The 27,740-nt window shown below is 42.7% G+C and overlaps 1 protein-coding gene across 5 annotated transcripts; it reads left to right on the top strand.

The window, feature by feature from the left end:
• The first annotated feature begins 16,664 nt into the window (after positions 1 to 16,664).
• Positions 16,665 to 21,159, top strand: LOC123161168 (uncharacterized). 5 transcript variants are annotated; one of them, XM_044579015.1, is made up of 5 exons: positions 16,665 to 17,139; positions 18,212 to 18,305; positions 18,430 to 18,915; positions 19,071 to 19,181; positions 19,333 to 19,491. In XM_044579015.1, the coding sequence occupies exons 2-4, from the start codon at positions 18,216 to 18,218 to the stop codon at positions 19,074 to 19,076; spliced, it is 582 nt and encodes a 193-aa protein (XP_044434950.1). In that variant the 5' UTR covers positions 16,665 to 17,139; positions 18,212 to 18,215; the 3' UTR covers positions 19,077 to 19,181; positions 19,333 to 19,491. The 5 variants fall into 5 exon arrangements, with proteins under 5 accessions (XP_044434950.1, XP_044434949.1, XP_044434948.1 ...); XM_044579014.1 differs by having other exon boundaries at positions 16,666 to 17,139; positions 18,427 to 18,915; XM_044579013.1 differs by lacking the exons at positions 16,665 to 17,139; positions 18,212 to 18,305; positions 18,430 to 18,915 and adding exons at positions 19,607 to 19,705; positions 19,850 to 20,578; positions 21,114 to 21,159 and having other exon boundaries at positions 19,067 to 19,181; positions 19,333 to 19,494.
• Positions 21,160 to 27,740: the final 6,581 nt, after the last annotated feature.

The following is a 27,740-nucleotide window of genomic DNA, read 5'->3' as shown; positions in this document are numbered from 1 at the left end:
TTAGTGATTTATTACAGTAGAAAATTATAAGGTTATGCATTGGTTTATACTAACCTATCTCACGAGTTCTTGTTGAGTTTGTTGTGAATGAAGCTTTTGATAAAAAGAGAAACCATGATATGAGAGGAATTAAGGAGACACAAAAGTTCAAGCTTGGGGATGCCCAAGGCACCCCAAGATAATATTTCAAGAAGTCTCAAGCATCTAAGCTTGGGGATGCCTCGGTAGGCATCCCACCTTTCTTCTTCAACAACTATCGGTTAGTATTGGTTGAGCCTAAGTTTTTGCTTCTTCACATGAGTTACGCTATCCTAGCATTGTAGTTTTCTTTAGCTTTGCTTGCTGTTTGAATAAGTATCAAGATCTGAAATTCTTTAGCCATACACAAATTGGAATTTGCTAGAATACTCTATGTGCTTCACTTATATCTTTTGAGCTTGATAATTTTTGCTCTAGTGCTTCACTTAGATCTTTTAGAGCACGGTGGTGGATTTGTTTTAAAGGAACTATTGATCTCTCATGCTTCACTTATATTATTTCGAGAGTCATTAATAGCATGGTAAATTGCTTAAATGTTAATATACTTGGTATTCAAGATATGTGAAACTTTCTTATGAGTGTGTTGAATACTAAGATAAGTTTGATGCTTGATAATTGTTTTGAGATATGGAGGTGATAATATCAAAGTCGTGCTAGTTGGGTGATTGTGAATTTGAAAAATGCTTGTGTTGAAGTTTGCAAGTCCCGTAGCATGCACGTATGGTTAAAGTTGTGTAACAAATTTGAAACATGAAGTGTACCTAGCTTGTGCATCCTTATGAGTGGCGGTCGGGGACGAGCGATGGTCTTTTCCTACCAATCTATCCCCCTAGGAGCATGCACGTAGTACTTGATTTTTGATGACTTCTAAACTTTTGCAATAAGTATATGAGTTCTTTTGACTAATGTTGAGTCCATGGATTATACACACTCTCACCTTTCCGCCTTTGCTAGCCTCTTCGGTACCGTGCATTGCCCTTTCTCACCTTGAGAGTTGGTGCAAACTTCGCCGGTGCATCCAAACCCCGTGATACGATACGCTCTATCACACATAAACCTCCTTATATCTTCCTCAAAACAGCCACCATACCTACCTATTATGGCATTTCCATAGCCATTCCGAGATATATTGCCATGCAACTTCCACCATCATCATCATGACATACATTTCTTTTGTCATATTGCCATTGCATGATCATGTAGTTGACATCGTATTTGTGGCAAGGCCACCATGCATTATTTTTCATACATGTCACTCTTAATTCATTGCACCATCCCGGTATACCGCCGGAGGCATTCATATAGAGTCATATCTTGTTCTAAGTTTCGAGTTGTAATCCTTATGTTGTAATCAATAGAAGTGTGATGATCATCATTATTAGAGCATTGCCCAAAAGAAAAAAAGAAAAAAAAAGAGAAAGGCCAAATAAAGAAAGGCCCAAAAAAGGGGCAATGCTACTATCTCTTTTTCCACACTCATGCTTCAAAGTAGCACCTTGTTCTTCATGTAGTGAGTCTCATATATTGTGCTTCAAAGTAGCACCATGCTTTTCATGTAGAGAGTGTCATGTGTTATCACTTTCATATACTAGTGGAAAATTTTCATTATAGAACTTGGCTTGTATATTCCTACGATGGGCTTCCTCAAATGCCCTAGGTCTTCGTGAGGAAGCAAGTTGGATGCACACCCACTAGTTTTCTTTTGTTGAGCATTCATAGCTCTAGTGCATCCGTTGCATGGAAATCCCTACTCCTCATGTTGACATCAATTGATGGGCATCTCCATAGCCCGTTTATTATCCTCGTCAATGTGAGACTTTCTCCTTTTTTGTCTTCTCCACACAATCCCCATCATCATATTCTATTCCACCCATAGTGCTATATCCATGGCTCACGCTCATGTATTGCGTGAAGGTTGAAAAAGTTTGAGATTATTTAAGTATGAAACAATTGCTTGGCTTGTCATCGGGGGTATATAAGTTGGGAACATCTTTGTGTGACGAAAATGAAGCATAGCCTAACTATATGATTTTGTAGGGATGAACTTTCTTTTGCCATGCTATTTTGAGAAGACATGATTGCTTTGATTAGTATGCTTGAAGTATTATTATTTTTGTGTCAATATGAACTTTTGTCTTGAATCTTTTGGATCTGAATATTCATATCACAATCAAGAAGATTTACATTGAAATTATGCCAAAGTATCACTCCGCATCAAAAGTTCTCTTTTCATCATTTGCCTACTCGAGGACGAGCAAGAATTAAGCTTGGGGATGCTTGATACGTCTCCAACGTATCTATAATTTTTGATTGCTCCATGCTACTTTATCTAATGTTTTAGGCAATATTGGGCTTTATTATCCACTTTTATATTATTTTTGGGACTAACCTATTAACCGGAGGCCCAGCCCAGATTTGCTGTTTTATGCCTATTTCAGTGTTTCGAGGAAAAGGAATATCAGACGGAGTCAAAACAGAACAAAATCAACTGGAGAAGTTAATTTTGGAAGGAGACCAACCTGATGGGCTTGGAGTGCACGTCAGGGGAGTCCCGGGCTGCCCACGAGGGTGGGGGGCGCCGCCCCCCCGGGCGCGCCCCCTGTCTCGTGAGCACCCCGGAGGTCCACCGACGTACCCCCTGCACCCATATATACCTACGTACCCTAAAACTTCCAGAACAGGAGATAGATCGGGAGTTCCGCCGCCGCAAGCCTCTGTAGCCACCAAAAACCAATCGGGGCCCTGTTCCGGCGCCCCGCCGGAGGGGGATCCCATCACCGGAGACCATCTTCATCATCCCGGCGCTATCCATGATGAGGAGGGAGTAGTTCACCCTCGGGGCTGAGGGTATGTACTAGTAGCTATGTGTTTGATATCTCTCTCTCTCTCGTGTTCTCTCTCGTGTTCCTCTATGGCACGATCTTGATGTATCCCGAGCTTTGCTATTGTAGTTGGATCTTGTGATGTTTTTCCCCCTCTACTCTCTTGTGATGAATTGAGTTTCCCCTTTGTAGTTATCTTATCGGATTGAGTCTTTAATGAGAACACTTGATATATGTCTTGCGATCCACTTGATGTATGTTTTGGTGATCAACTTGCGGGTTTCGTGACATTGGGAACCTATGCATAGGGGTTGGCACACGTTCTTGACTCTCCGGTGGTAGCTTTGGGGCACTCTTTGAAGTACTTTTATGTTGGTTGGATGAATCTGAGATTGTGTGACGCATATCGTATAATCATGCCCACGGATACTTAGGTTTTTGGTTGATTTGTGTCTTAAGGTGTTATTCTAGTATGAACTCCATGATGGATTGAGCGGAAAGAATAGCTTTATGTTATTTTACTACGAACTCTTGAATAGATAGAACAGAAATGATAACTTTGAGGTGGTTTCGTACCCTACCATAATCTCTATGTTTGTTCTCCGCTATTAGTGGCTTTGGAGTGACTCTTTGTGCATGTTGAGGGCTTGTTATATGATCTATCTATGTTATTATTGTTGAGAGAACTTGCACTAGTGAAAGTATGAACCCTAGGTCTTGTTTCCTATCATTGCAATACCGTTTACGCTCACTTTTATCGCTCGTTACCTTGCTGTTTTTATTGTTTAGGATTACAAATACCTTTATCTACTATCTATTTTGCACTTGTATCTTCATCTCTTCGCCGAACTAGTGCACCTATACAATTTACCATTGTATTGGGTGTGTTGGGGACACAAGAGACTCTTTGTTATTTGGTTGCAGGGTTGTTTGAGAGAGACCAACTTCATCCTACGCCTCCTACGGATTGATAAACCTTAGGTCATCCGCTTGAGGGAAATTTGCTACTGTCCTACAAACCTGTGCACTTGCAGGCCCAACAACGTCTACAAGAAGAAGGTTGTGTAGTAGACATCAGTTGACACCTACTAAAATATCCTTGCAAATGGCTGATAAATCAACTGCTATACCTGTCGGTATTTGTGAGGATGTGCCTGTTGTGGTTGCAAATGTCACTATCTTAACGGACTTTGTTATTCTTGATATTCCTGAGGACGATAGTATGTCTATTATCCTCGGTAGATCTTTTCTTAATACTGCAGGGGCTGTTATTGATTGCAACAAAGGCAATGTCACTTTTCATGTTAATGGTAATGATTATACGGTACACTTTCCGAGGAAACAATCTCAAGTTCATAGCATCAATTCTATTGGAAAAGTTCGAACTATTATTATTGGAGGTTTTGAATTTCCTCTCCCTACTGTCTAGAAAAAGTATGATATTCTTATTGTTGGGGATTTTCATATCCCCGTTGAGGTAACTTAGTGTTATTCGAAATTTCTCCGGTTCCGTGTTATTCGGAAGGAGTTTGTTAACAAGACTTGATCAACCTTGTTAGTGGATTCATTTTGATGATCAGGAGATGGATGAAACTAGAAGGCACAACCTTCCGTACCCTCTGTTTACTTTCTGTTATTTAGAATAAATAAAGCAAAAAAAAGTATTACCGTCTGTTTTCTGAATTATCCGTGCATTAAAAATATATCCCGAAAATGAAAGTTCTCCAAATACCCTGCAAATTTAGTATGATTTTTTTGGAATATTTGAGGATTTTAGGCACTGAAAACAGTGCAGGAGGGGCAAGCACCAGGCCACGAGAGTGGAGGGCGCCCCCCTATAGGCCGCGCCCCCTGTCTCATGGGCCCATGGTGGCCCCCCTCCACTTATGCCAGCATCCACACACTTCATCTTCTACCCAAAAAAATCCCGATCCAGCTCAAGCACGAGTTCTAGCTCATTTTGCTGCGATTTTCGATCTTGTTGCTCAAAGCTCCATTCACAAAACTGCTTTGGGAGATTGTTGCTTGGTATGTGACTCCTCCATTGGTCCAATTAGTTTTTGTTCTAGTGCTTTATTTATTGAAAATTTTTGCTCCATAGGTGACCATGTTCTTGAGTTTGCATGTTAAATTTATGAGGTCCCAAGCAATTCTAATGCATGATATAGGCTCTAGGCACTTGTGGGAGTAGTTGCTACCAATTTTGTTTAGTATTATTCACTTTGTTCTTGAAGTTACTAAAATTTCAGAAATTTTCAGAAAATGTGAAGGAAACTTTTGAGGGGCTCCTCTAGCCAAGGCTCTCAGGAAAAGCAAGCCAAAGAGAAGGAAAAAGACAAGTATAATCTTTCTCGCTTAGCGGAAGTACGGTCGTATGAATGGCCATGTGAGGATTTCTTGAAAGAAGCTAGAATTCATGAAGATTTTTATTCTTTGATCGAGACTGCAGGCCTCACCGGTTTCATCAACGACCGGATCGATCAGTATCTCTTACTCACTAATACTTTCGTGCAAAACTTTTATTATTATCCTAAGAAGTCACCGCCTGCAGTATCATTTCATTTATATGATGAATTCAGAGAAATGTCTTTACGTAATTTTTGCGCGGTGTGTTGGATACCTTATGAGGGAGAATTAGAGGAACCCCATCGTAAAGATGTGGATGGCTTTGTTAATACTATCGCTGTAGAGGAGCCAAAGAAGGGTTCCGAGGCAAAAGTCTCTAGCATACACTTTCATGTTTTACGCTACTTTGCCATATTTGCTAGTAGATGCTTGATTGGTCGTGGAAATAGTGGAAACTTGAGCGTTCCTGATATTATCATTCTTCAACATGCTTTTCTTGGAGACAATACTTTTAGTATGGGTGCCGTCGTTGCTAAACGGCTAGCCCTGAATCGTACAAAAGGCCCCATATTTGGAGGTATCTATGCTGCACGTCTTGCTAGGCATTTTTGGATACCCATTAGGCATCTTGAGAAAGAGGAGACAACATTGCCTCCTCACATTTTAGATTACAAGAGCATGGTAGCACACAAGTTTATTGTTGACAACGAAGATAGGATGCTCTTGTATAAATTTAGATTCGATAAGAAACACATTGAGATTATTATTTTGCCTGCGCCTTTGTTGTTTGATTTGTTTGCAGAAAATTTTCTTGTCACACCGGAAGCGGTGAACAATCATCGAGCCCAAGCTTTTACTCCAGAGCCAGAACCTGAACTGGACCCTTATCGTGCATCATCTGTCCAGTGGGATCCGGAGATGACCAGCCAGTGGTATCCTGATTACATCTCCCATTACACCGGGGAGAGTAGCGGCGGTCCTTGATACTAGACCAACTTAGGCCAAAAGCCTACGCTTGGGGGAGTACGTATTTCTCACCGACTTTACATTCATGTTCACACACTAGTCATCGGTGCTCATACTCTTTCATTGTATTATCCATGCTAATTTAAATTTCTTTTCCTAGTTTTCTTCTTGTGTGTTTGATAAACCTTGAGAAAAACCAAAAAAAAATAGTTAGTTTAATTTCCATGCTTGTAGTAGAAATTAAAATGAAAACCCAAAAATATTTCTAGTTCTTCTTCTTACTTGTTGGGAGCTTTCCCGTGTAAATAGTTTTCTTTTCTTTTCTTTCCTTTGGGGGTCGAGAAGACCATGTTGAAAATGTTTAGTGGCTCTCATATGCATGATTGTTTATTTAACTTAGAGCCCATATTACTTGTCTTCTCTCTTGAGTTGAATGCTTGCAGATTCCAGCTTAGTCCAATGCACGTGCACTCTTATTATTATACACATCGTTTGGTCGTGCAAGTGAAAGGCAATAATGACGATATATGATGGACTTATTGGGATGAGAAAAGCTGGTATGAACTTGACCTCTCTTGGTTTTGTAAATATGATGAGTTCATCGTTTCTGAGTTAGCCTATTATGAGGTAAACATATTTGCAATGACATTTAGAGATTATAGTTGCTTGTGCCATGCTTGATTAGCTGTGAGTTATAATGGTTTACCTTGCGTGCCAACATGCTATTAGAATGATTATGATGTGGTATGATGGGATGGTATCCTCCTTTGAATGAATTGAGTGACTCGACTTGGCACATGTTCCCATCATACCATCCCATCATGTAGTTGATCCAAAAAGATCCAAAAAGATACCATGATCCAAAAAGATCAAAGCAAATCAAAATAATTAAATAAAACTCCCCCAGGGCTGTTGTTAGTTGGAGGCACTCGTTGTTTCGAGCAAGCCATGGATTGATGCTTGTTGGTGGTTGGGGGAGTATAAACCTTTACCATTCTGTTTGGGAACTGCCTATAATGCATGTAGTATGGAAGATACAGCCATCTCATAGTTGTTGCGTTGACAGCGAAAGTATGCCGCTCAAAATGTTATTCAATCTCTATTTTAAAATCGAGCTCTGGCACCTCTACAAATCCCTGCTTCCCTCTGCGAAGGGCCTATCTATTTACTTTTATGTTGAGTCATCACCCTTCTTATTAAAAGCACCCGCTGGAGAGCACACTGCCATTTGCATTCATTATTGTTGGTTTATATTGGGTATGACTTGACTGTATCTCTTTTACCATGAATTACAATGTTTAGTCAGTCCTTGATCTTTAAAGGTGCTCTGCATTTATGTTTTTCGGTCTCAGAAAGGGCTAGTGAGATAACATTTTGCTATATCATGTTATGATTATTTTGAGAAAGTGTTGTCATCTGAGTTTTATTATTATGGCTCGCTAGCTGATTATGCTATTGATATGAGTAAATGTGAGACCTAAGAGTTATTATGAGTATGGTTAGTTCATAATATTTGCTGAAACTTGAATGCTGGCTTTTCATGTTTACAACAACAAGAGCAAACAGAGTTTGTAAAGTTTTTCTTTATCACTTTCAGTTTATCAACTGAATTGCTTGAGGACAAGCAAAGGTTTAAGCTTGGGGGAGTTGATACGTCTCCAACGTATCTACTTTTCCAAACACTTTTGCCCTTGTTTTGGACTCTAACTTTCATGATTTGAATGAAACTAACCCGGACTGACGCTGTTTTCAGCAGAACTACCATGATGTTGTTTTATGTGTAGAAAAGAAAAGTTCTCGGAATGTCCTGAAAATCCACGGAGGCACTTTTTGGAATTAATAAAAATTTCTGGGCGAAAGAAATACACCAGGGGGCCCAGGGCCTGTCCACGAGACAGCCCCCCCTGTAGGGCGTGCCCCCCCATCTTGTGGGCCCCCTGGACCTCCACCGACCTCAACTCCAGCTCCATATATTCACGTTCGGGGAGAAAAAAAGTCACAGAAAAAGTTTCATTGTGTTTTACGACAGGAGCCGCCGCCAAGCCCTAATCTCTCTCGGGAGGGCTGATCTGGAGTCCGTTCGGGGCCCTGGAGAGGGGGATTCGTCGCCGTTGTCATCATCAACCATCCTCCATCACCAATTTCATGATGCTCACCACTATGCGCGAGTAATTCCATCGTAGGCTTGCTGGATGGTGATGGTTGGATAAGATTTACCATGTAATCAAGTTAGTTTTGTTAGGCTTTGATCCCTAGTATCCACTATGTTCTGAGATTGATGTTGCTATGACTTTGCTATGCTTAATGCTTGTCACTAGGGCCCGAGTGCCATGATTTCAGATCTGAACCTATTATGTTTTCGTGAATATATGTGTGTTCTTGATCCTATCTTGCAAGTCTATAGTCACCTATTATGTGTTATGATCTGACAACCCCGAAGTGACAATAATCGGGATACTTCTCGGTGATGACCGTAGTTTGGGGAGTTCATGTATTCACTATGTGCTAATGCTTTGTTCCGGTTCTCTATTAAAAGGAGGCCTTAATATCCCTTAGTTTCCACTAGGACCCCGCTGCCACGGGAGGGTAGGACAAAAGATGTCTTGCAAGTTCTTTTCCATAAGCACGTATGACTATTTACGGAATACATGCCTACATTACATTGATGAATTGGAGCTAGTTCTATGTCACCCTATGTTATAACTATTACATGAGGAATCACATCCGGCATAATTATCCATCACTGATCCATTGCCTACGAGCTTTTCATATATTGTTCTTCGCTTATTTACTTTTCCGTTGCTACTGTTACAACTACTACAAAAACCCAAAAACAATTATCTTTACTTTTGCTACCGTTACCTTTATTATCATACTACTTTGCTACTAAATACTTTGCTGCAGATACTAAGTTATCCAGGTGTCGTTGAATTGACAACTCAACTGCTAATACTCAAGAATATTTTTTGGCTCCCCTTATGTCGAATCAATAAATTTGGGTTGTACTTCACCCTCGAAAGCTGTTGCAATCCCCTACACTTGTGGGTTATCAAGATACAAACCGGGACTATAGGTTGTCCCTTTAGTCCCAGTTTGTCTCACAAACTGGGACTAAAGGGGCTCGTGGGGGCCCGTCCTGACGCCGGCCTGCCACCACCCCTTTACTCCCGGTTTGTGATACAAACCGGTACTATAGGTCAGAAATGAACCAGCACTAATGCATAGCCGTTCGAACCGTCACTAATGGTCACATTAGTGCCGGTTCATTTATAAAACGGGACTAAAGGGTTGAACATTAGGCCCTTTTCTACTAGTGTTATTACATCATTGTGTGAAAGAACCATGGATTAGTTTCAAGTGCATGGATCCAAAGTCACCAATGGTCACTGTGGATCCATCCACTTGAAACTAATCTGCGGTTCTTTCACCCAATGATACAATAACTCATCATCATCATCATCATATCATTAACAACTTATCATCATAATACATCATTATCATATAACAACTCCTCATGATCATCATTTTCATCAATGAGACATCATATAGCAAATTGGTCACTAGTCATAATCATAACTCCTCCTCAACATCATCATCAACTCTAACACATTGTACCACATAATAACATATTGTACCTAGGACCTACTCCTCTCTAATAGGACCTACTACACTCTCTTAGGTAAAATAGCATAAAACAAGATAGGCCCTGACTCTCCATTATGGAGAATGGAGATTATCCTGTAGACAATTCTTGCGCATCGCACAATGTTGCTTCCAAGTACCTCCCTACGACTGACCATGCATTTTTTCCAATCATTGATTGTCATATCTTCATCAGTTTTAGAAATCCAGTATGAACATCAGTGATGTGTTGGATGACCTGGCCGTAAGCTCGTAACATCAAGGCGACCTTTCGGAAACATCAGATGAGGCACACAATCCTTCGGGATTTTCTGTTGAAAAACATAGTAATAACTTCGTAGTTAGCAATGTAGTTTAGTTTTAGAAGAATTTATGCAAAAGATGCACGGATGTCGTAATAGTAAAGAATCTTACCATGCATCTCCATGGATGTTACCGTAATTCAACACATGCACTAGTGGCACGTATTGACCATAATGTGCAGGAGTTTGATAATAGATATTGTAATTCTCAAGATCATTAATAAATGAGATCAGATGATTTTTCTCCGGATAAGTTAATTCTGCACCATCGGTGTAGTAGGTTCTGTCTACCATTTTCCGCACATTCTTTGAAGAATGAAAATAAGCTATCAATGGAAATAAGCTATCAACTATTTTGAAATAAACAATATAAATTACTTAATAACTATGTTTGAGAAACTCACATAGCGGTATAATTGGAAAAGTATCAACAAGGACCGAAATGTTCATATTGTCTTCCTCGATGTCAGGATCACCAAGATACATGGTGACAAGCATACCCTTATGGAAATCATATGTCTTCTAAAGTGCTTCCCAATTCGGGCAACCAAAATGGGATACGCTCTCAAAATTGTATAGATTTACAACAAAATCAAAACCATGATGGGTCCTTAGGTGAACTATCTTTGTTTCCATATTTTCATGATCTTTAGAATCCATCCTCTCCAAGACATAGTGTCTTGCATGGCATGGGATAAGCTAGTAGAATTATAAAAGACAAAAATTACACGTTGAAGAAAAAGAAGTAGAGCTTAATTACAAAAAAACACTTTGCATCGTTGCGTACCGTTTCAACGTCCAAGGTCTCTTGGAGCTTAATGCTGAAGCGCTGACCTTCTACCAAGTGAGGCATGTCGCAGAAACCCCAGTCGTCGCCGCACCAGGAGCACTTCGCGAGACTTTCGTTGTCCGACGACATTTCCTATGTTCATAATTCAAAGATTAAAATTCTAAAATTCAATATATGTACTACAAAAACTAAATTAGATCATTATTATTCAGCATGGGTTGATTATCGGTCCGTCGAGTCTTTTTTTGAAAACTCTCAGCTCACGTGGTGTATATATTCGACCGTTGGTGATGGTCGCTCCTCCCTTCGTCTCCGAGTGCATTAAACCAAAATATCTAGCACACGGGAACGAAGGAGAAGCGACCCCCACAACAACAGTCGGCATTCTTTTTCTCTCATATATGGTGGAGACACTCCCTGACTGTTTTTTCTACCATCGGTGATGGTCGTTACCCCTCCTTCCCCTAGTGCATAACAAAGGTCTAGCACAAGGAGAAGAAGGAGAAATGACCCCCACGACAACAGTCGGGGTTCTTCCTCTCTCATATACGATGCAGACTTTCTCCCTCACTCATTTTTTGATTGTCATGTATGAAGCCTCGACAGACTTAAAGTCAACCCGAAATTTCGTTTAATTATCTTTCTAGAAAATCCAGGCCACTCGATATTTCCTACATATTCTGGCACAAGTCATGCCAAAATTCGCGGGAAAATCCGGCATGACCTTTGCTAAAAAAGGACATATCGAGCGCCTAAAATTTGCCGAAACGGAAATTAATCAACACTCCGGTAAAACATAGGCCACTCGAAGGTGTTACCTACAAACATGGCTACTTGGGCAAGCACATATCCTATTTGCATTCAAACTTGATGGTCATTGCATTTCAATGGTTGAAAATATGAACAAAAACATTTCAAAATATCTTATAGGACTCATATTGACATGGAGATTTGGCTGGTCTCACCTCGAGGTCAGAGGGGGACGGTGACGGGGACGAGGCGACTACGACATGGAGATTTGGCTGCAAAAACAAAATATAAATAAAAACATTATTATCCTCATCTTAGGACTTAGTGAAACCCTATAAGGTGTCAACTAATCAAATGCATACGCCTTGCATAGTGATCTCCAATTTGAGCATTCAAAATAGGAGTAGTTCTCCAATTTGAGCATTCAATAAGCAAAACTAAATCATAAAATAAATTAATATTCATATTAGCATGCATTCAATAAGAAAAACTAAATCATTTCTTGCATCCATACATCATCGAATATTATAACTAATTCATCTCGAATAGTATCATACATATAACATCACCAATACAGCTACAACCCTAGCGAACGACGGGTATCGGCATTGACGGTGGACACCCAAAGAGAAGGAACCATCATAGGATCATAGCTCCAGTAAGATCCCTGAAGAACCTGACAGGTATTGTCGAACCTTCCATCCAACGCAACCATGTAGCAATGGACGTGATCGTCCTCCTCGTTGACACGGTGACGTATCACCTCCGCGGGGGACGCAAGCCTTCGCATCGTTAGTGGCCCACGCGACCGCCACCAAAGAAGGTTCGGGTCAACGACGGGCTGGCTCCTCACCAAGTTGTGTCCCCTGGAAGGTCGCACCTCCCAGTACTAGCCCGGCGGAGCCCAGTCCCGGACATGAACCATCTGCTCAAGCAGGCCTCCTCCGCCGAGTCGACGACGAGGATGCGGGATAGGCATCGTCGACGTTGATGTCAGAATAAATGCTTTAACTAAAAAATAACAACAAATGTGACATGTTCAAAATATGACATGTCCACTTCAAAATGAATCAACCTATAATTATGTTAAATACACCTAAAAATAAACTAGTTCTATTAATTTTCTTGCTAAAAATAAACTAGTTCTGTTAATTCAACTAGTTCAACTTAGCACTAGTTCTTACTAAAAATAAACTAGTTCAACTAGTTCTATTAATTTTCTTACTAATTCTATTAAACACTTACTAAAAATAGTAAAAAAACTGCATTATACAAGAACAATAAAAAAGAGCTTAGGGTTTACGAGAGATGGAGGGAGGAGGGGGTGGGAGGAGGGAGGATAGAGGGGGAGGGGGAAGGGCGGTGGGATTGGAGGAGGGAGGAGGAGGGGGTGGGAGGAGGGAGGGGAGAGGAGGAGGGGGAGGGGCGGTGGGAGGAGGGCTGCCGGCGAAGGGCTTGGCCGGAGGAGGAGGGAGGAGGGGGCGGCCGGAGGAGGAGGGAGGGGAAGAGGGAGGAGGGGGACTACCTCAGTTCGGGAGGAGCAGGAGCGTCCGGCGACGGTGGTCGGGCGATGGCGGCGGCGGCGAACGGCGGCGCGGGTGTGGGGGAGAGTGAATGGGAGGGAGAGTGAGTGGGTCGACCATGCAGGGACGATAAGTTAGGGTTAGTAGTAGTGTGGGTTGAAGAAAAGAACTACTACTACGGAGATAAGCAGTAGCACTGGATAAGGATACGCGCTGCTGCTAAGTGGGGCTAGGCATGTGCGCCCAGTTCAAACTTAGCAGCAACGCATTTTTCTATCACGCGCTACTGCTAAAAGGATAGTAGTAGTGCCTTTTACAGCCACGCGCTACTACTAAGTAGCAGCAGCGCTTTATTTTATCCAGCGCTACTGCTAAGATTCTGTGTATAAGGGTTTCCCTAGTAGTGCCAATGCGACTTATTCATGCTTTGGCCCCGGTAATATATCACGAATAACTCATATGTTTTATTGTCTTATGACTTTATTTTTTTAAATGGAGGCAATTTTCAGTCCGTTCTGCTATTGTATTTTCTTTTAATTTAATTTTTTGTGTGTGAATCAACTTTTTAGACTTTTGAGAGAACACTTTTTTCAACTATTTCTATATTTTATTTTGCTCCTAGTTAGTGTAATTTTTTTATGAAATACTACTAACTAAACCTCATTAATGATCATTCCGTGCATCAAAATATCAGAGTTTTGAGAAAATATTATATTTCTCTTTTAGCTGCCTAAGAATTACATGTGAGAACTATATATACTATATAATAGGATTATTTGTATGCATATCCATTGATTTCACCTAACATAAATTGTAGTCATCTCGTATTAACGTGCAAGATTTTATTTACTTTAATTAAAAAAATAAGAAAATATTATAAAATAATGAATCTCCAGTAGTTCGTTTTGCAACCTCCGTCCAAAAGTCCTTTATTGGTTAAGCGAAAAAATCTCTGAATTGGATATGTGCCTGACAAAGATATACACATTTCAAAAAAATTATTAGTACTACTAATTTTTATACTAAACATTTGTTCTTATTTATATCTCATTTGTATTATTTGGCATAATTAGTCACTTCATATTGTTACTAATATATCTCATTTGTATTATTTGGCATAATATGTGTCTATCATTGAAAATACACCTTTGTGATAAACTTAAATCATATTTTTTTAACGGAGTTTTTCATATTTTTTATTTTCTATATGATGACTTAAAAAGACATTTGAACCAAACACTAAATGTGAGGAAAAACAAAAAAGGCAAGATGGCATGTCTTTGGAGATGAACGTAGTGTATATAATTTTGTGTTGTCTCCTTGAATATCTTGTTAGAGATCTCTAAAGAGCATGATGTAATAAATATCTTGATAGGAGTTTGTGGTTCATGATTATCTATATAGAAAATTCTAGACCATGCATGATGTTAAAAGGAACTTGTCGCCGAATCATTAGCATGCCGCTTCACACCTTTTTAGGGTCAAATATGTTTTACATGTAACAACATCTTTGATGATGGATGATGTAACGGTCTCCAATGGTCAAGCTTCCATTTTAAGGTTGTGTTTGGTACTAGCGAGCTATTGCAACAACCAAAGTATTGAAAAGCTACAGTATTTTAGCCTGTAGGTGCAAGATACCATAGTTTTGGTCTATCAAAGTATGTTGACGTATTGAAAATACTGTGACCTGTTTGACTGGTCCTTTATGCAGCAACTTAAATTAGCTAACTTGTTCCTAGCTAGTTGCAATCAGTCAATGGTTTGGATCAAAGATGATTAGCTGGGTATGGATATTCTTGTGTTGTGTCCGGCACTGATAGACAAAACTCACACGAGCCGCGGAGCAAGATGAGCAGCAATTCAGCTTTGCATCCACACGACTGAGTAGGAAGCTCGAGCCCAGCAGGAGTTGCTTGCCCTTTTCCTCACGGCCAGCATGGCAGGGCTAGAGGGGCTTCGATGAGGCAGAGACCAGCAGACGGCGTCGAGCGGCAGTGTGCGACGACCCGACGAGCAGCCGACAAACATTGCACCGCTGCATCTAGCACAGCAGAGGCAAAGTTCAGCACAGCTTTGGGGCAGCAGCTTTCAGGAGGACCGCACTGACGTGGCATAACTCAAGGATGAGCTCCGGCGCAACAAGGTCGTCAAGCGGAAGCAACGGGAGAATGAAGGAGGGGCCAGGAGCAACTTGGAGTAAGGAAGAAGATAACAATGACGCTTTCCTTTCGTGAGCTCGGTTTAAGAAAAAAAGGCCCAGGGTTTCCTTTTCTAATACAGAGATAATACCATGATTTTGCAAATCGGGGTTGCTGAATCTCAGTAAGTCTCAATCAATGGTATATCCATGAGATCTTACGTGGAGTTTCGAGCATTTTTTTCTTTTCCTTTTTATGTTATGACACTTGACTAAGACTTGGTTAAGTTTCAGTCGACTGAGATCTAGCGACACCGCCTGCAAATAATTCGGTATTAAAAATAGGACAACGCTAACGTCCACACATGTGGTGTCAGTCAAACCCACTCACAGGCCCTATAACACACAGACTGCGCCACGTCGCCGCATGCATGCATGTGCGAATCTTTTTGAATTTTCAGTTTTTAAAATGTTTTATCTCTTAATGAAAAATCCGATTGAAGATCCGTTTTCACCATTTAATCCCTCATGACGAGATCATCGAAACTAGATCTCATATAAATATATTTCGACAATTTTTGGGGGTTAAAAGTTGCCATGTCTATTACACATGAATTGGCATGATGTTTACACTGAAGTTGCCATGATATGTTTCAGCTATTTTCTTCTACATTTAAAAATAAATTTTGACATATTATAAAACGGGGAATTAAGAAACTAGACTTGCCATGAATCATAATCTAAAAAGTCCATGGTTCATAAAAATAATAATTTTTATGGTCCAAGTACTGGAATTGGCATCATCAAAAAACTAAAATTGTCATGCTCTACAAACTAAAATTGCGACATGGCAACTTTAGTTAAGCACTATGGCAACTACAGTGTAAACATCATGGCAACTTTTAGGAAAACAAATTCGTCGAAACATATCAGCATGGGGTCTAGTTTTGAAGATCTCATCGAGACGGATTTAATGGTGAAAATGAATTTCTAATTCGACTTTTTAATTAGGAGATAAAATATTTTTAAGCCAAAAATCAAAATGATTTCTGCTGATGTCATCTGTTCATACGTGGCAAAATGAGTGATGATGGAGGCGTGTGGACGATGTGTAAGATGTCAGACGCGTGGCTGTTAGTTTTTTCATAAAAATATAGTTTTTAGTGGCAGCCAAATACCTCACGATAATTAAACGGTATCAATAAGTCCCGAACGTCCGCATTTCGACCCCCTCGGTCCGAACTAGCTAATCGACGCCGATTTGGTTTGTACGAATCTTGACTGCGAATGCTGTCACGTAGGACAGCCACCACCCGTTCGGAATAACTGCATCTCGGTCCGAACTGTCCACCCACTTCTCCTCGCCCACTCCACCCACTTCTCCCACTCCACCCACTTCTCCTCCGCCGCTCCGCTCGAGCAGTTTCCGTACAACATGGCGAAACTGCCGCCGCGTGCCCCCTTTTCCCCTTCCCCCTCTCCAGTTACTCCTATTCCCGTCCGCATTGCAACCATCTCCCCTTCTATGGGTGGTTCCCATTCCACCCGCACACTTCGTTCTCTCCGGCGAGTCGCCAGTGAGAGATTTGAGTCTAACGGATCTGGGCCGGCCGCCGTTGTTGTCCGGGGCGCCGGCGAACTATGCCGGCAAGTCGACTGCCTCGCCCGGAGGAAGTTCTCCAATCGACCAGCGGGGATTTTGTGCGAGGTGGCGACGAATTTCCGTCAGTTATTGGGTGTAGAAGCGCTTACTCGCCGGTGCTCCTCCTCAGCGGACTTCATCTCCGGCGACCACCGAAGCGTTCTTCTCCTCGGTGAGGTCAGTGTTGCAGTGTACATCACTTTTTTTGTGCGGTCTGTGATTATTTCTCTGGATGTGTTCTTAAGCTAGATCCCCAAATCTGATGTGTCAGCAGAATGAACTAGTGATTTTTGTTCTGAAGCTAGATTTACAATTCTGATGGAAGAACAGAGTGAAACATTGTGTTGTGATGCTAGATATACGAAACTGATGTTAGTGCAGTGCCATCTGAACCTCGTATGCGGTTTGTTACCATGTATGTTTTGAGCAAATTGTAGATGCAGTTTGTTTGCGGATGGCAACTTATTTCCTTGACTACTACACCATGGATGGCAACTTGTTAGCTTGTGTACTAGGCCGTGGATGGCAATTTCTACCCAAGCACTTTCATCGGCACTGTTTTTGCAATAGAGTACACTCTGTTTTGCTGGAATCTGCAATTCACTCTGTTTTACAACAGAGTACACTCTGTTTTTTTCGCTACAGAGGTACCTTTTTTTTCCAATGTTTACAGAATGATGATGTTGATTTGCAACAGATAGATTGTGCATTTTCTCATGTCTCAATGATATGCGATTTTTTCTGTTGCTAGCGTGGATCGCATTGATGTCGATGGCAAGTTCTGACATCCTTTTGTGTACACTGTTGGCAACTACACTGTCTTACATATATATGATTGAAATTCAGAGAAAAGCAACTTGTGCTAACTATGTTCCGGTGACACTTTATCTCTGTTGACTGTAGATCAGTGGATGGCAACTTATCACCTTTCTGGAAATATAGTGTGGATGGCAACTACATTGCTATCATACCGTTATGTTGATTTTTTTCATAATATATCTACTAGTGATGGCAACTTTGCCTGCTCAACATTTTTATAGATGTCCTAATTGTTTTGGATGGCATTTCTGTCCAAAACGGCACACTGTCAGCTTGACTTGACCGATAGCCAGATGGCAACATTCTTTTTAGTTGTGCAACAATTTTCCCAGATGTCAGCTTCTTCAGTACTTATTTAGTACATATTTTGTAGGATGGCAACTTCATTACCACTCAGGTTGTACTCATATCTTATTTTGGCATTTTGCAGAGCCATGGTTCGGAATGTCCCTGACCCTGATAGCGATGATTTCATGCCGCCAAGAGCTCAACATGCGGGTGGCGATAATCACAATGCAAAGAAGGTATGTGCAATCTATATGGCTCCTTCTCTCCCCATTTTAAATATGTTTTGTCTGAAATGCAGCCACCCCTGAGCTCCTACTATCTCATTGTTAACTTAAATTTTGCACATGCATTCAACAGCAGAAAGCCGCGCGCAACAGGGGATCACATGAACGTCTAACAGAACTGTATCGAGATTTTGATGACGCCCAGAAAGAAGCTGCAAAGGAAATGGGGATGCAGTCGCCGATGAACATTAAGTGCACCAACTTGAATAACCCCATGTGCGACTGGTTTGCGAGGTTATACCATCCGCAGAAGAGAGAATTTGTCATACCAGGACGTGGTAGGATTCTACTAGATGAAGAATCTGTCTTCAACACACTTGGTGTCCCCAATGGCGGCATGGATGTCCCTTACAAGGTGGATACGAAGGTGCAAGTACGTCTTTTCCCTGAAATGTTCCTTGGGCTTATGGCCCTCCCAGCGAACTCTGCTTTTGCAAATATGATTGGTGCGATGCAAACAAGCGACGATGACTTCAAGAGGAAGCTACTCATGTACCTGATCTCAAATGTCTTTGCTCCCACGACATTGTTACGCCCCAGCAGCAGATGCTTTCCTGTTCCGGTATGATTTTGTGTCCTGTACCCGTTTTGCACCTTAGCTGCTTAATTATACTGTTATTTTCATATCTTTCAAGTTCATTTTCTTCTTTTTTACCAACATAATGCTGCAGCTTACGATTTTTCATTATTCTTTTTGTCATTTTCTCTATCTCGCAGGACTAGATATGGAATGTTTCCAACATGAACTGGTGCAATTTCATAGTTGGTTTCCTTCACACTTCACTATCCAATAAGATGTACAACAAAGGATGCCGACTGCATCTGATGGCAAGTTTACTTCATGCCAAACCACTTTGACTTTGCCGCTCTAAGTCCCCTCCCCCACCCACTCAACAGTGTTTTCTTACTCCTTTTTTGCATTACAAGCTATTTTTTGTGCCACTGCCTTGACCTGCATGTTTTCACGTTTTCTTTTCAGCTCATGTATGTCGATAAACTTGACATCAGCACTGTCAACCTTAACCCGTTTGGCGGTCTGCCTCCATCACACAAGTTTGCTGCATGGGCTTGGACTGATGCTGCAATCAAGGTTGTTCTCTCTGCGGACAGGAAGCCCGATGGGACGTTTGGCAAGCTACATGCTAGTCATTTTACCCGCAATGTTCAATCCCCACATTCACATTCTAACTATGTGGCAACTTCCTACTAACTTTTTGCTTTACAATCCTACTACCTTTCCTTCTTATTTTCAGCTTATGGGAGAACAGAACGTTGATTACAACTTATTTGGGGGACCCGCCAACTTCAACAAATGGATGGATGGTCACACAAACGATTCATGCCCTTCAACTGTAAGTACCACACTACTTTTTCTCGATGCATTATTTTTTTCAGGATAGCTCACACTCTTGGCTGAGCAGTTTGTTCTTTCTCCCATTTACATATTGTTTCTACAAACACAGGCGCGAAGTAACATTGAGAATCTTGTTGGACAGTTTGCGTCCGGTATGACCAACATTCTTGGGAACGTTGTACGGGGTTGGACTGCTATGTCGGCTGGCGACGGAGATGAAGTTGCAAACCAGTTCCGTTCTTTTGTTTGCGGTGGCACTTCTCATCCAACTGGATCTAGGGGCAGATACGACCACAACGATTCGCAAGAGATACCCCCCAGCGATGAAGATTTATCAATTGATGACAGTGACTATGACGATGATGACCAGCAAGATGACACATGTAACGATGGCAATAACAGAATGGACGACACTGAGCATGACACGTTGCATGAGGATAGTCATGGAGGTGCCGAAACATCCACTGGACAGGGATAGGGCGGGCATTCTGGTCCCGAAGCCCCCAAAAGGGATAGGGATGCATGAGACGCGGACCTTCAAGCTGCTTCCAAAAGGAGAAAGTTGACCCCATTGCTGATATAAAGAGGCTCATTTCTGTTCATTATTGTTTCTTGCAACTTTAATTCATTAATTATTTATTCTATCTTTTTTGGTTCACTGTTCTCCCGTGGTGACTGATGTTTTGTGTTTTTCTTGCAGGCAGGCAACCGTTGGTGGAAGAGTGACCATAGAGAAAATTGTCCAACAACCTTCGAGATCTTCTGCTTGTGTAGACAAGGCTCATACGGCTACACTTTCATCTCCTCGCTTTGCATCCTCCAACAAGGGAGATCCGGTAGTTCTTGAGGACATGAGGGACGCAGGGAAAAGGTTAGCAGTACGACATACATACATTAAGTGTTATGTTTCTGCGTGGCAACTTCTATATGCCCAGACATGGCAACTCTGTGCCTTATACATTCATGTCACCACCTACATTTTTGCCATCCTCCTGCTAAGGTACATTACATGGCAACTTCTATATGCCCAGACATGGCAACTCTGTGCCTTATACATTCATGTCACCACCTACATTTTGCCATCCTCCTGCTAAGGTGGCAACTACAATTCCATACATTTTCATGCACCATATGTGGCAACTTTCTGTTAGCCCCTATGTGGTACCTTCAACCTCTACATAAATGGCTTTTTTTATTACTATCTTCTTTTCCACAACATATCCACTACTTTTTTGTTGTTTGACCTTATTTTTCATTTACACTTACAAATCACTAACCACATGGCAACTTTTTCATATTGTCTGATTGTACCATGATTTTTTCACTGTTTCCAGTAGTGTTAACCTTCATTTTACTCCATGGCAACTTACAACCTTTTCTTTTTTTACTACTGTACTTACATGCAGGCTAAAGAAGAAGAAGCAATCAGTCTGGCCATATGGCTAAAGCTAGCAAAAAAGACCCGTTGTAGCGCATGCACTCTAAGCTTTATTCATCCGACAATGTGGACTTTTGTCAAAGCACCTGTTGTCACTAGTTCTGATGCTCCAGCTAAGTTGTTGTCAATTGTTGCTGCTGTGCTGACCGGCAATGAAGGTGCAGGATTAGGGGGTTCCGATGATTTGGTCTCCACAAGAATAGCGGAGATTGCGCCGACATTGGTATCCATGAGGTACGGGCTCGAAGGTAGCCCAGCAGTGTCTGATGCTGCGGACCAAACGCAGCATCCTAACATGCATGTGCCAGACACTATCGCTGATAAGTCTGAGCAACCTCGCTCAGTAGGTGAAGATTGTACAACTACGGCTGCCGCAACTGTTGTGGAAAACAAGGGCCCGGTAGTCACGCAACAAGCACATCAGGCTGGACCGCATGATCGCACCGCTCATCCGCTTATTGTTTCCAAAGCTGCTCCACTTGTAGATGACAAGAAAACGGCAAAACAGGTAGTCGGTACCAGGAAGAGCCCTCTGAAAAGAGTTGATTAGTCAGGTAATGTGCATGGTCAGGACACAGGGTACGTGCCTGCTTCAACATTGTTCCCGACTGCCCCCCAAGGCAGGAATGCCAATCCAATTCAGACGAACGTACTTGGAGGTGGAACAGTAGAGGAACCGACAGTCTCTCACAAAGAAAAGATTCATCCCAATCCAACGCTCAAGCACACACGTGCCCCACTGGATATGGGTGTCCCTTACACTCCAAGAGTTGACAATCATGCACAAGGGACAGGCAAGAAGGTGCTTATTGATATTCCGGACACGACTCCGCGACCTACTGTCAAGCCTAAGGATGCTGAATCAGTCGATAAGGACATCTTTGTTGATCTCTCTCCATTGGCAACATCTGTTGGGGTGATTGAAAAGCAGAATGAGCGTGAGGAGAGGGACCCTATGGATTTCACGCCACCACCGTTCGACCTCGGAATTGATTTGAGCAGTCAAAGGAGCCAGTTGATGCTATCCCAGTCTCATATGCATTCCCGTCCCAGCCGGACCTGATGATGGCGCAACCAATTCTTGATGGCAGAAATGCTGTCAAATTTGCCTCGAGGCCCCAGTCTGAATCATCGATGTAGAGCTTGCCTCGGCGACTCTTGGTCATATGCGTCCAATCGCATATCCCTCGATCGCTGGGAGAGCTCCCTCCAAGGCCTCAACACCATCGAGAGATAGCCCCCCAATGGGCACCAACTGTCGTGGTTTTGTCATGATAGATGTTCTCGTGAAAGGACTTAGTCGTGAGGCCATGGCCTCAAGGTAGTAGCTTGAATGGGGTTAATCGAAGTCAAGAGACTAGGGTTTACCTAGGTTCGGCCCCTCGCGATGGAGGAAATAGCCTACTTCCTGCTTGATTAATTATTGCTTGGGATCTTGATTACAAGGGTGCGACTTGGCTATCCTAGTACCCGAGAGCTTGTAACTTAGTCTTTCTGCCTCAGGGGCTCCCCTTTATATACAGGTCGAGGCCCTCGGCTTATAACAGAGTCCGGGTCATAATAACACCCGTGCCCTAATCTGTTTCCTACTTATCTTACTTCCCAAGTAAGGGGACTTCCTTTGTCTCCTTATCAAGCATGTTTCCCAGGTGTTGGGCCATGAGCTGGCCTGCTTTATAAGTCTCCCTCTATGCCTTGAGTCTTTGGTCATTATAGCCAATTGGTGAATCTGTTCCTCCAAGTCGCCATTGGATAACCCGGCCCTGAATGGCGCATACCGTGGGGTTATATCCCCAATAGATACCAAGGTCCTTTATCTCAAAGTTCTGAGATAAAACCGACTTAACTCCTTCACCTCCACCATGGCGATAGTATACAACCCGCGGCGCGTCACAAGGCGGGTAGTGGAGGAACAGCGCGCGGGGGCCTCTCCTCCCTTTAATAGTAGGTTATATTACCATGCCTCTTATATACTTAGAATGAAATATAATTTTATAACTAAAAGTAGAATGTACCATCATAATTCTCTGTTGCAATATCATCTTAATGTATGATATAAAAATACAAAAGATGTTTTCAAAACTTTACAATGGCTTTTGATTTAAATATAGTTGATATGCTCATGCATTGTAGAACAATCTAGCAAGATTCCATCTTTTGATTTAAAAATATATATATTTGATATGCTCATGCAGTGTAGAACAATCTAGCAAGATACTAATTGATGTTCCCTCCATCCCACAATATAAGAGCGTTTTTAACACTAGTGTGGTGTAAAGAACACTCTTATATTATGGGACGGAGGGAGTAGTAAAGTAGGTGTAGAAACATATAGTATACTATAGGAGTATGTGATTTTATTTCATCTTTTATGCATCATTTAGATTTACAGAAAATGCACTTCATCGTAATGTCGAAACTAAAAAGTACCACGGTTTCCATGGTTAGAATGTCTATACTCTAGCATTGGTTTATTGGTACTAATAAATAATTTGTTATTACCATTTAATATAAAAATTACTAATGCAATTGTGTGATCAATATCATTAAGTACAATGGTTTTCATTAGTAATGTATGATATGGTACCAACATAAATCTCACTAAGATTTAGTGTCAGTGACAAATACAAAAGTAAAAATGTTTAGTGTAAATAGGTATAACTCAAAAAGTCGTGTGCACTCCAGATTCAAATGTGTATACTGATTTATGTGAAAAATTATCTAGAATAGGTAACCCACAAGTAATGCAATGCCATGTGTTTTACGAAAATGATATTTTTAATTGAATTTTCATATTTATTTTCTCGTTGTTGGAGCAATGATATATGAGCCATGGTCTGATTCAGATTTATCCATCATGCAAGTATATAAATGACATATGTAAACTAAAAGCACTGAGCCCAGCTAAATAAGAAGAGGATGCACATTAGAGATATCACCTATAAGTGCCAGCAAAATAAGCAATGAAAATGCATGAGCAATACAACATATTACATGTCATTTACCTAAAAATACATTCCATACTTCACATATAATAAAGATGACATGATAATCATATATAATTACCATCTATGTTTTACAATTTTAAAAGTCAATATTGAAGGAAGAAAATATACCATTAGCCCACAAATGATTGAACCCTTAACATTTTGGGTCACGGTTGAAAATTTTGAGTGGCGTTCTAACATTTTTGGTATAGGAGTTTCTACTCGCCTAACAAATAAATATTTTCGCTCATCCTCACAATTCTCATCGAAATCCCGCAACCTCTATACCTTTTTAAATAAAAATAATAATTTATTAATAGTCACACATCGCCTTTTTACATTTAGTCATACCAACTTATATACGTGTAGCTTGCGATAATCAACAAGAGAAGACATTAATAAATAGAAGGGACGCCATGGATCATTATGGATCAAGAGAAGCCAAGACATTAACTTAGCGGGTGCTTGTATGTGCCTTGAAAAAAGTGGCAGAGCTAAATCCGACAGATCTCGCGTAGGGGGTCCTGAGCTGATGGTCTCGGCTAGATGGTAAAATGAAGTGAAGTAGAGAGCAGACCCTCTCGAGGAGCTAAAACCCTACGTCCTGCTTGTATTGTATTGGTTATGAATGGGATACAAAGTACATGATGATCTACCTCGAGATCATACGAATGAGTTCTAACCACCCTCTACGGACTAAGCCCCTCTGCTTATATAGGAACCGGGGGCATCTAGGTTTACAAGTATGTCGGCTACGTCTAGGGATAAACATGTCGATCATTTGAATATTTCTTGAAGTATACATCAAGTCTTCAGAGGATTTCATCTTGAGTACGCCGAGCGCCACCGCTTGTGTGGCCGATTCTTCGGTTGTCGCTGGGTCCTCGACCTAGCCCATAAATGATAGACCCACGTGGTTTGCACTCCCTAACCAATGACAGCATCAGTAGCCCCTAAACATGACAGAGTTGAAGTGGTCAGAGCACCCATGACGGACTTAATGTTTTCTTTTTTCATGTGAACAAAAAGACTTGATGTTATTATATGGCTGGACTATTTGCGCATATCCACCGGCCAATGGATTTAGACGTGGGAGGTGTGGCTTGCAAGCATGCACGCGACAGCAAGTGATCCAGTCATTTTTGTTGAGTATATGTGTTATGTGCATATTGTATATTGGGCCCGCCTCCTAGTTTTTTGTATAGTTGAGGTCCGTGGTCCACCGTTGTACATCATATATACGTGCCTATGCACGAGAGCAATACATCGTGCAATTTCCGCAACACATATGGTATCGGTTTTTTAGGTTTTGTTCCTCGCTTCCGCTCCGCCCCGCCGCCGCCGCGCGTCTACACATGCCGCTGCCGCCCGCGGCCTCCTGTCGCGATCCACCGCCGCCGCTTTACCTCTCCACGCGTTGCTGCCGCGATCCTATCACGCCAGCCGTCACACGCTGCATCCTTTTCCCGTTGAAGCTGTCGCGTTGCCCGCCCCACATCGCCCCCGATCCACTGTGCCACCCAACCAGCCCGCCTGCATCGCACCACCAGCCCCGCGCGTCGCCCGACCCGCTCGCCCGAAGTCATCGCCCGCTGTTGCCCTGCCCGCAGTGCCAGTAGGATCCTCTAGCCTCCACGCATCACCCGCCTCGCCCGCTCCAGCTAGCATCGTTCGCTTTGCCCGCTAACCAGCCAGCCCACTTCGATCGCTTGCACCGCGTCACCGAAGACGCCTGTCGCCATGTCGTCTGTCACCTCCTCCGCGTCCACCAATTCCAACCCGTTCGCTGACGCCAACCCTCCCGACGTGAACGACATCCGCAACCTGAACATCTTCGAGCGGGTACCGGTTCGTCTCTCGCAGGCGGACTCCTCCTACTACACGTGGAAGACGTATTTTACCTCGTGTTCCGGGAGTATCACCTCATCGACCACGTGGACGGCACCGTCGACTCTAGCCTCGTCCCGAAGTTCCATGATTGGTCCACCATCGACACCACGATCATCTGCTGGTTCTTCCTCACGATCTCGCCGGACCTCTTCCAGACGGTCGTGGAGGACGGTGACGATGTCTGTGCCATGTGGACCAAGATGAACGGGTTCTTCACCGACAACCAACTCCAGCTTCACCGACAACCAACTCCAGCTTCGCGTTTATTTGCAACAAGACTTTTTTGGGTGTCACCAGGACAACACCTCCGTCGACGACTACTATCGCCGCCTGAAGACTCTCGCTGACAAGCTCTGCGATATTGGCGCGAAGATCGATGATGACCTCCTCCTCAGCACGCTCACCGCCGGGATCAACGAGGACTTCGGCAATGCTGCGACGAACCTCAACCTCATCCCCAACCTGTCCTTCGTCAAGTTCGTTGCGTACCTCCGCTTGGAGGAGCGGCGGATGAAGCAGATGAAGGTGCGGGCCATCCACACCGCCCTCACCGCCGGCACCACCCGCGGCTGCTCATCGGCGCCTCTAGCCGCCCCGGCCGCGCCCCCGCCGCAGTGCCACCCGTCGTACCCGGGCACCCAGCATCCGGGGCTGCTCCCGCTGCCCTATGGGACGCCCGCCCCTCCCGCCGAACAGCGCTGCGGGGCCCAGTGCGGCAGTCAGCAGCAGCAGCCGCAGAGCGCCGACGAGCCCCGTCAGCAGCAGTTCCAGGTGCCCCCTCTGTGGGCCTCCGGCTACAACCCGTGGACCGGTGTTGTTCATGCCTACACCATGCCGGTTCCACGGGCTCCTTCACTGACCCTTCCCGTGCTTGGGGTACTCCGGCCATCGACAAGACGCTTGGGGGACTCCGGTCTACGGAGAAGGGAGACTCCTCGACCGGCCGACACAACGTCTACTACCCGATGCAACAACAGGGAGCAGTTGCCTATGGGATGGCTCCTCGCTCGACGTGTCAGCACACGCTTCTCACTGGCGAGTCGCCGACATGGTGGCGTTGAGGACACGCGGCTGCCCGACGGGGTGCAGTTGTAAAACGTCAGGTGGACGGACCCCGGCTGCGAGCGCGAGTGGTGATGGTGGTGGTGCTCGTTGTCGCCCGCGCGCCGTGCATCAAGTGTTGAATGAAAAGCGTGATGCCGTGTATCCGTTTTGGGTGACCCCCGAGTTGCCCTAGTACTACTATGGAGATGAGACGTGATTAATTTGCGGTAATTGCCTTTGGCTCCTAGGTGCATATACACCCATTGTCGAAATATACATTTCGAAAAGTTGAAAAATTCGAAACTAAAATCCCATGTGTATATCCCGACATTTTATGTGCGTTCACAAGGTTTCGGTGAAAAATGACGTTTCTTGTGGCTTGTGTAAAAAAGACAATTTCTGATGCTTCATTCTAACTATTCACGAGGCATTTTTTTTATCTTTTTACACAAGCCACAAAAAACGTCATTTTTCACCGAAACATTGTGAACAACATAAAATGTCCGGATATACACGTGGGATTTTTGTTTTGAATTTGTCAACTTTTCGAAATGTGTATTTCGACAATGAGTGCATATGCACCTAAGAGCCAATTTGCATATATTTTGGTTTTGTTTTGCCCACCGGCCATTAATGACTTGACTTGAATCGATGTTTTTTTTATTTATAAAAAA

The sequence above is a fragment of the Triticum aestivum genome, chromosome 7B, assembly GCF_018294505.1.
Source record: "Triticum aestivum cultivar Chinese Spring chromosome 7B, IWGSC CS RefSeq v2.1, whole genome shotgun sequence".
In the NCBI taxonomy this organism is placed as follows: domain Eukaryota; kingdom Viridiplantae; phylum Streptophyta; class Magnoliopsida; order Poales; family Poaceae; genus Triticum; species Triticum aestivum.
The sequence above is the reverse complement of the archived record's forward strand: the minus strand, read 5'-3'. Positions and strand labels throughout refer to the sequence as shown.

Excerpts from the sequence above, each read along its gene's own strand:
- LOC123161168 (XM_044579011.1), top strand. The coding sequence starts at position 19,095 with ATGAACTGGTGCAATTTCATAGTTGGTTTCCTTCACACTTCACTATCC. Across the intron at positions 19,182-19,332 it reads GATGCCGACTGCATCTGATG|CTCATGTATGTCGATAAACT; the intron begins GCAAGTTTACTT and ends TTTTCTTTTCAG. Across the intron at positions 19,706-19,816 it reads ACGATTCATGCCCTTCAACT|GCGCGAAGTAACATTGAGAA; the intron begins GTAAGTACCACA and ends CTACAAACACAG.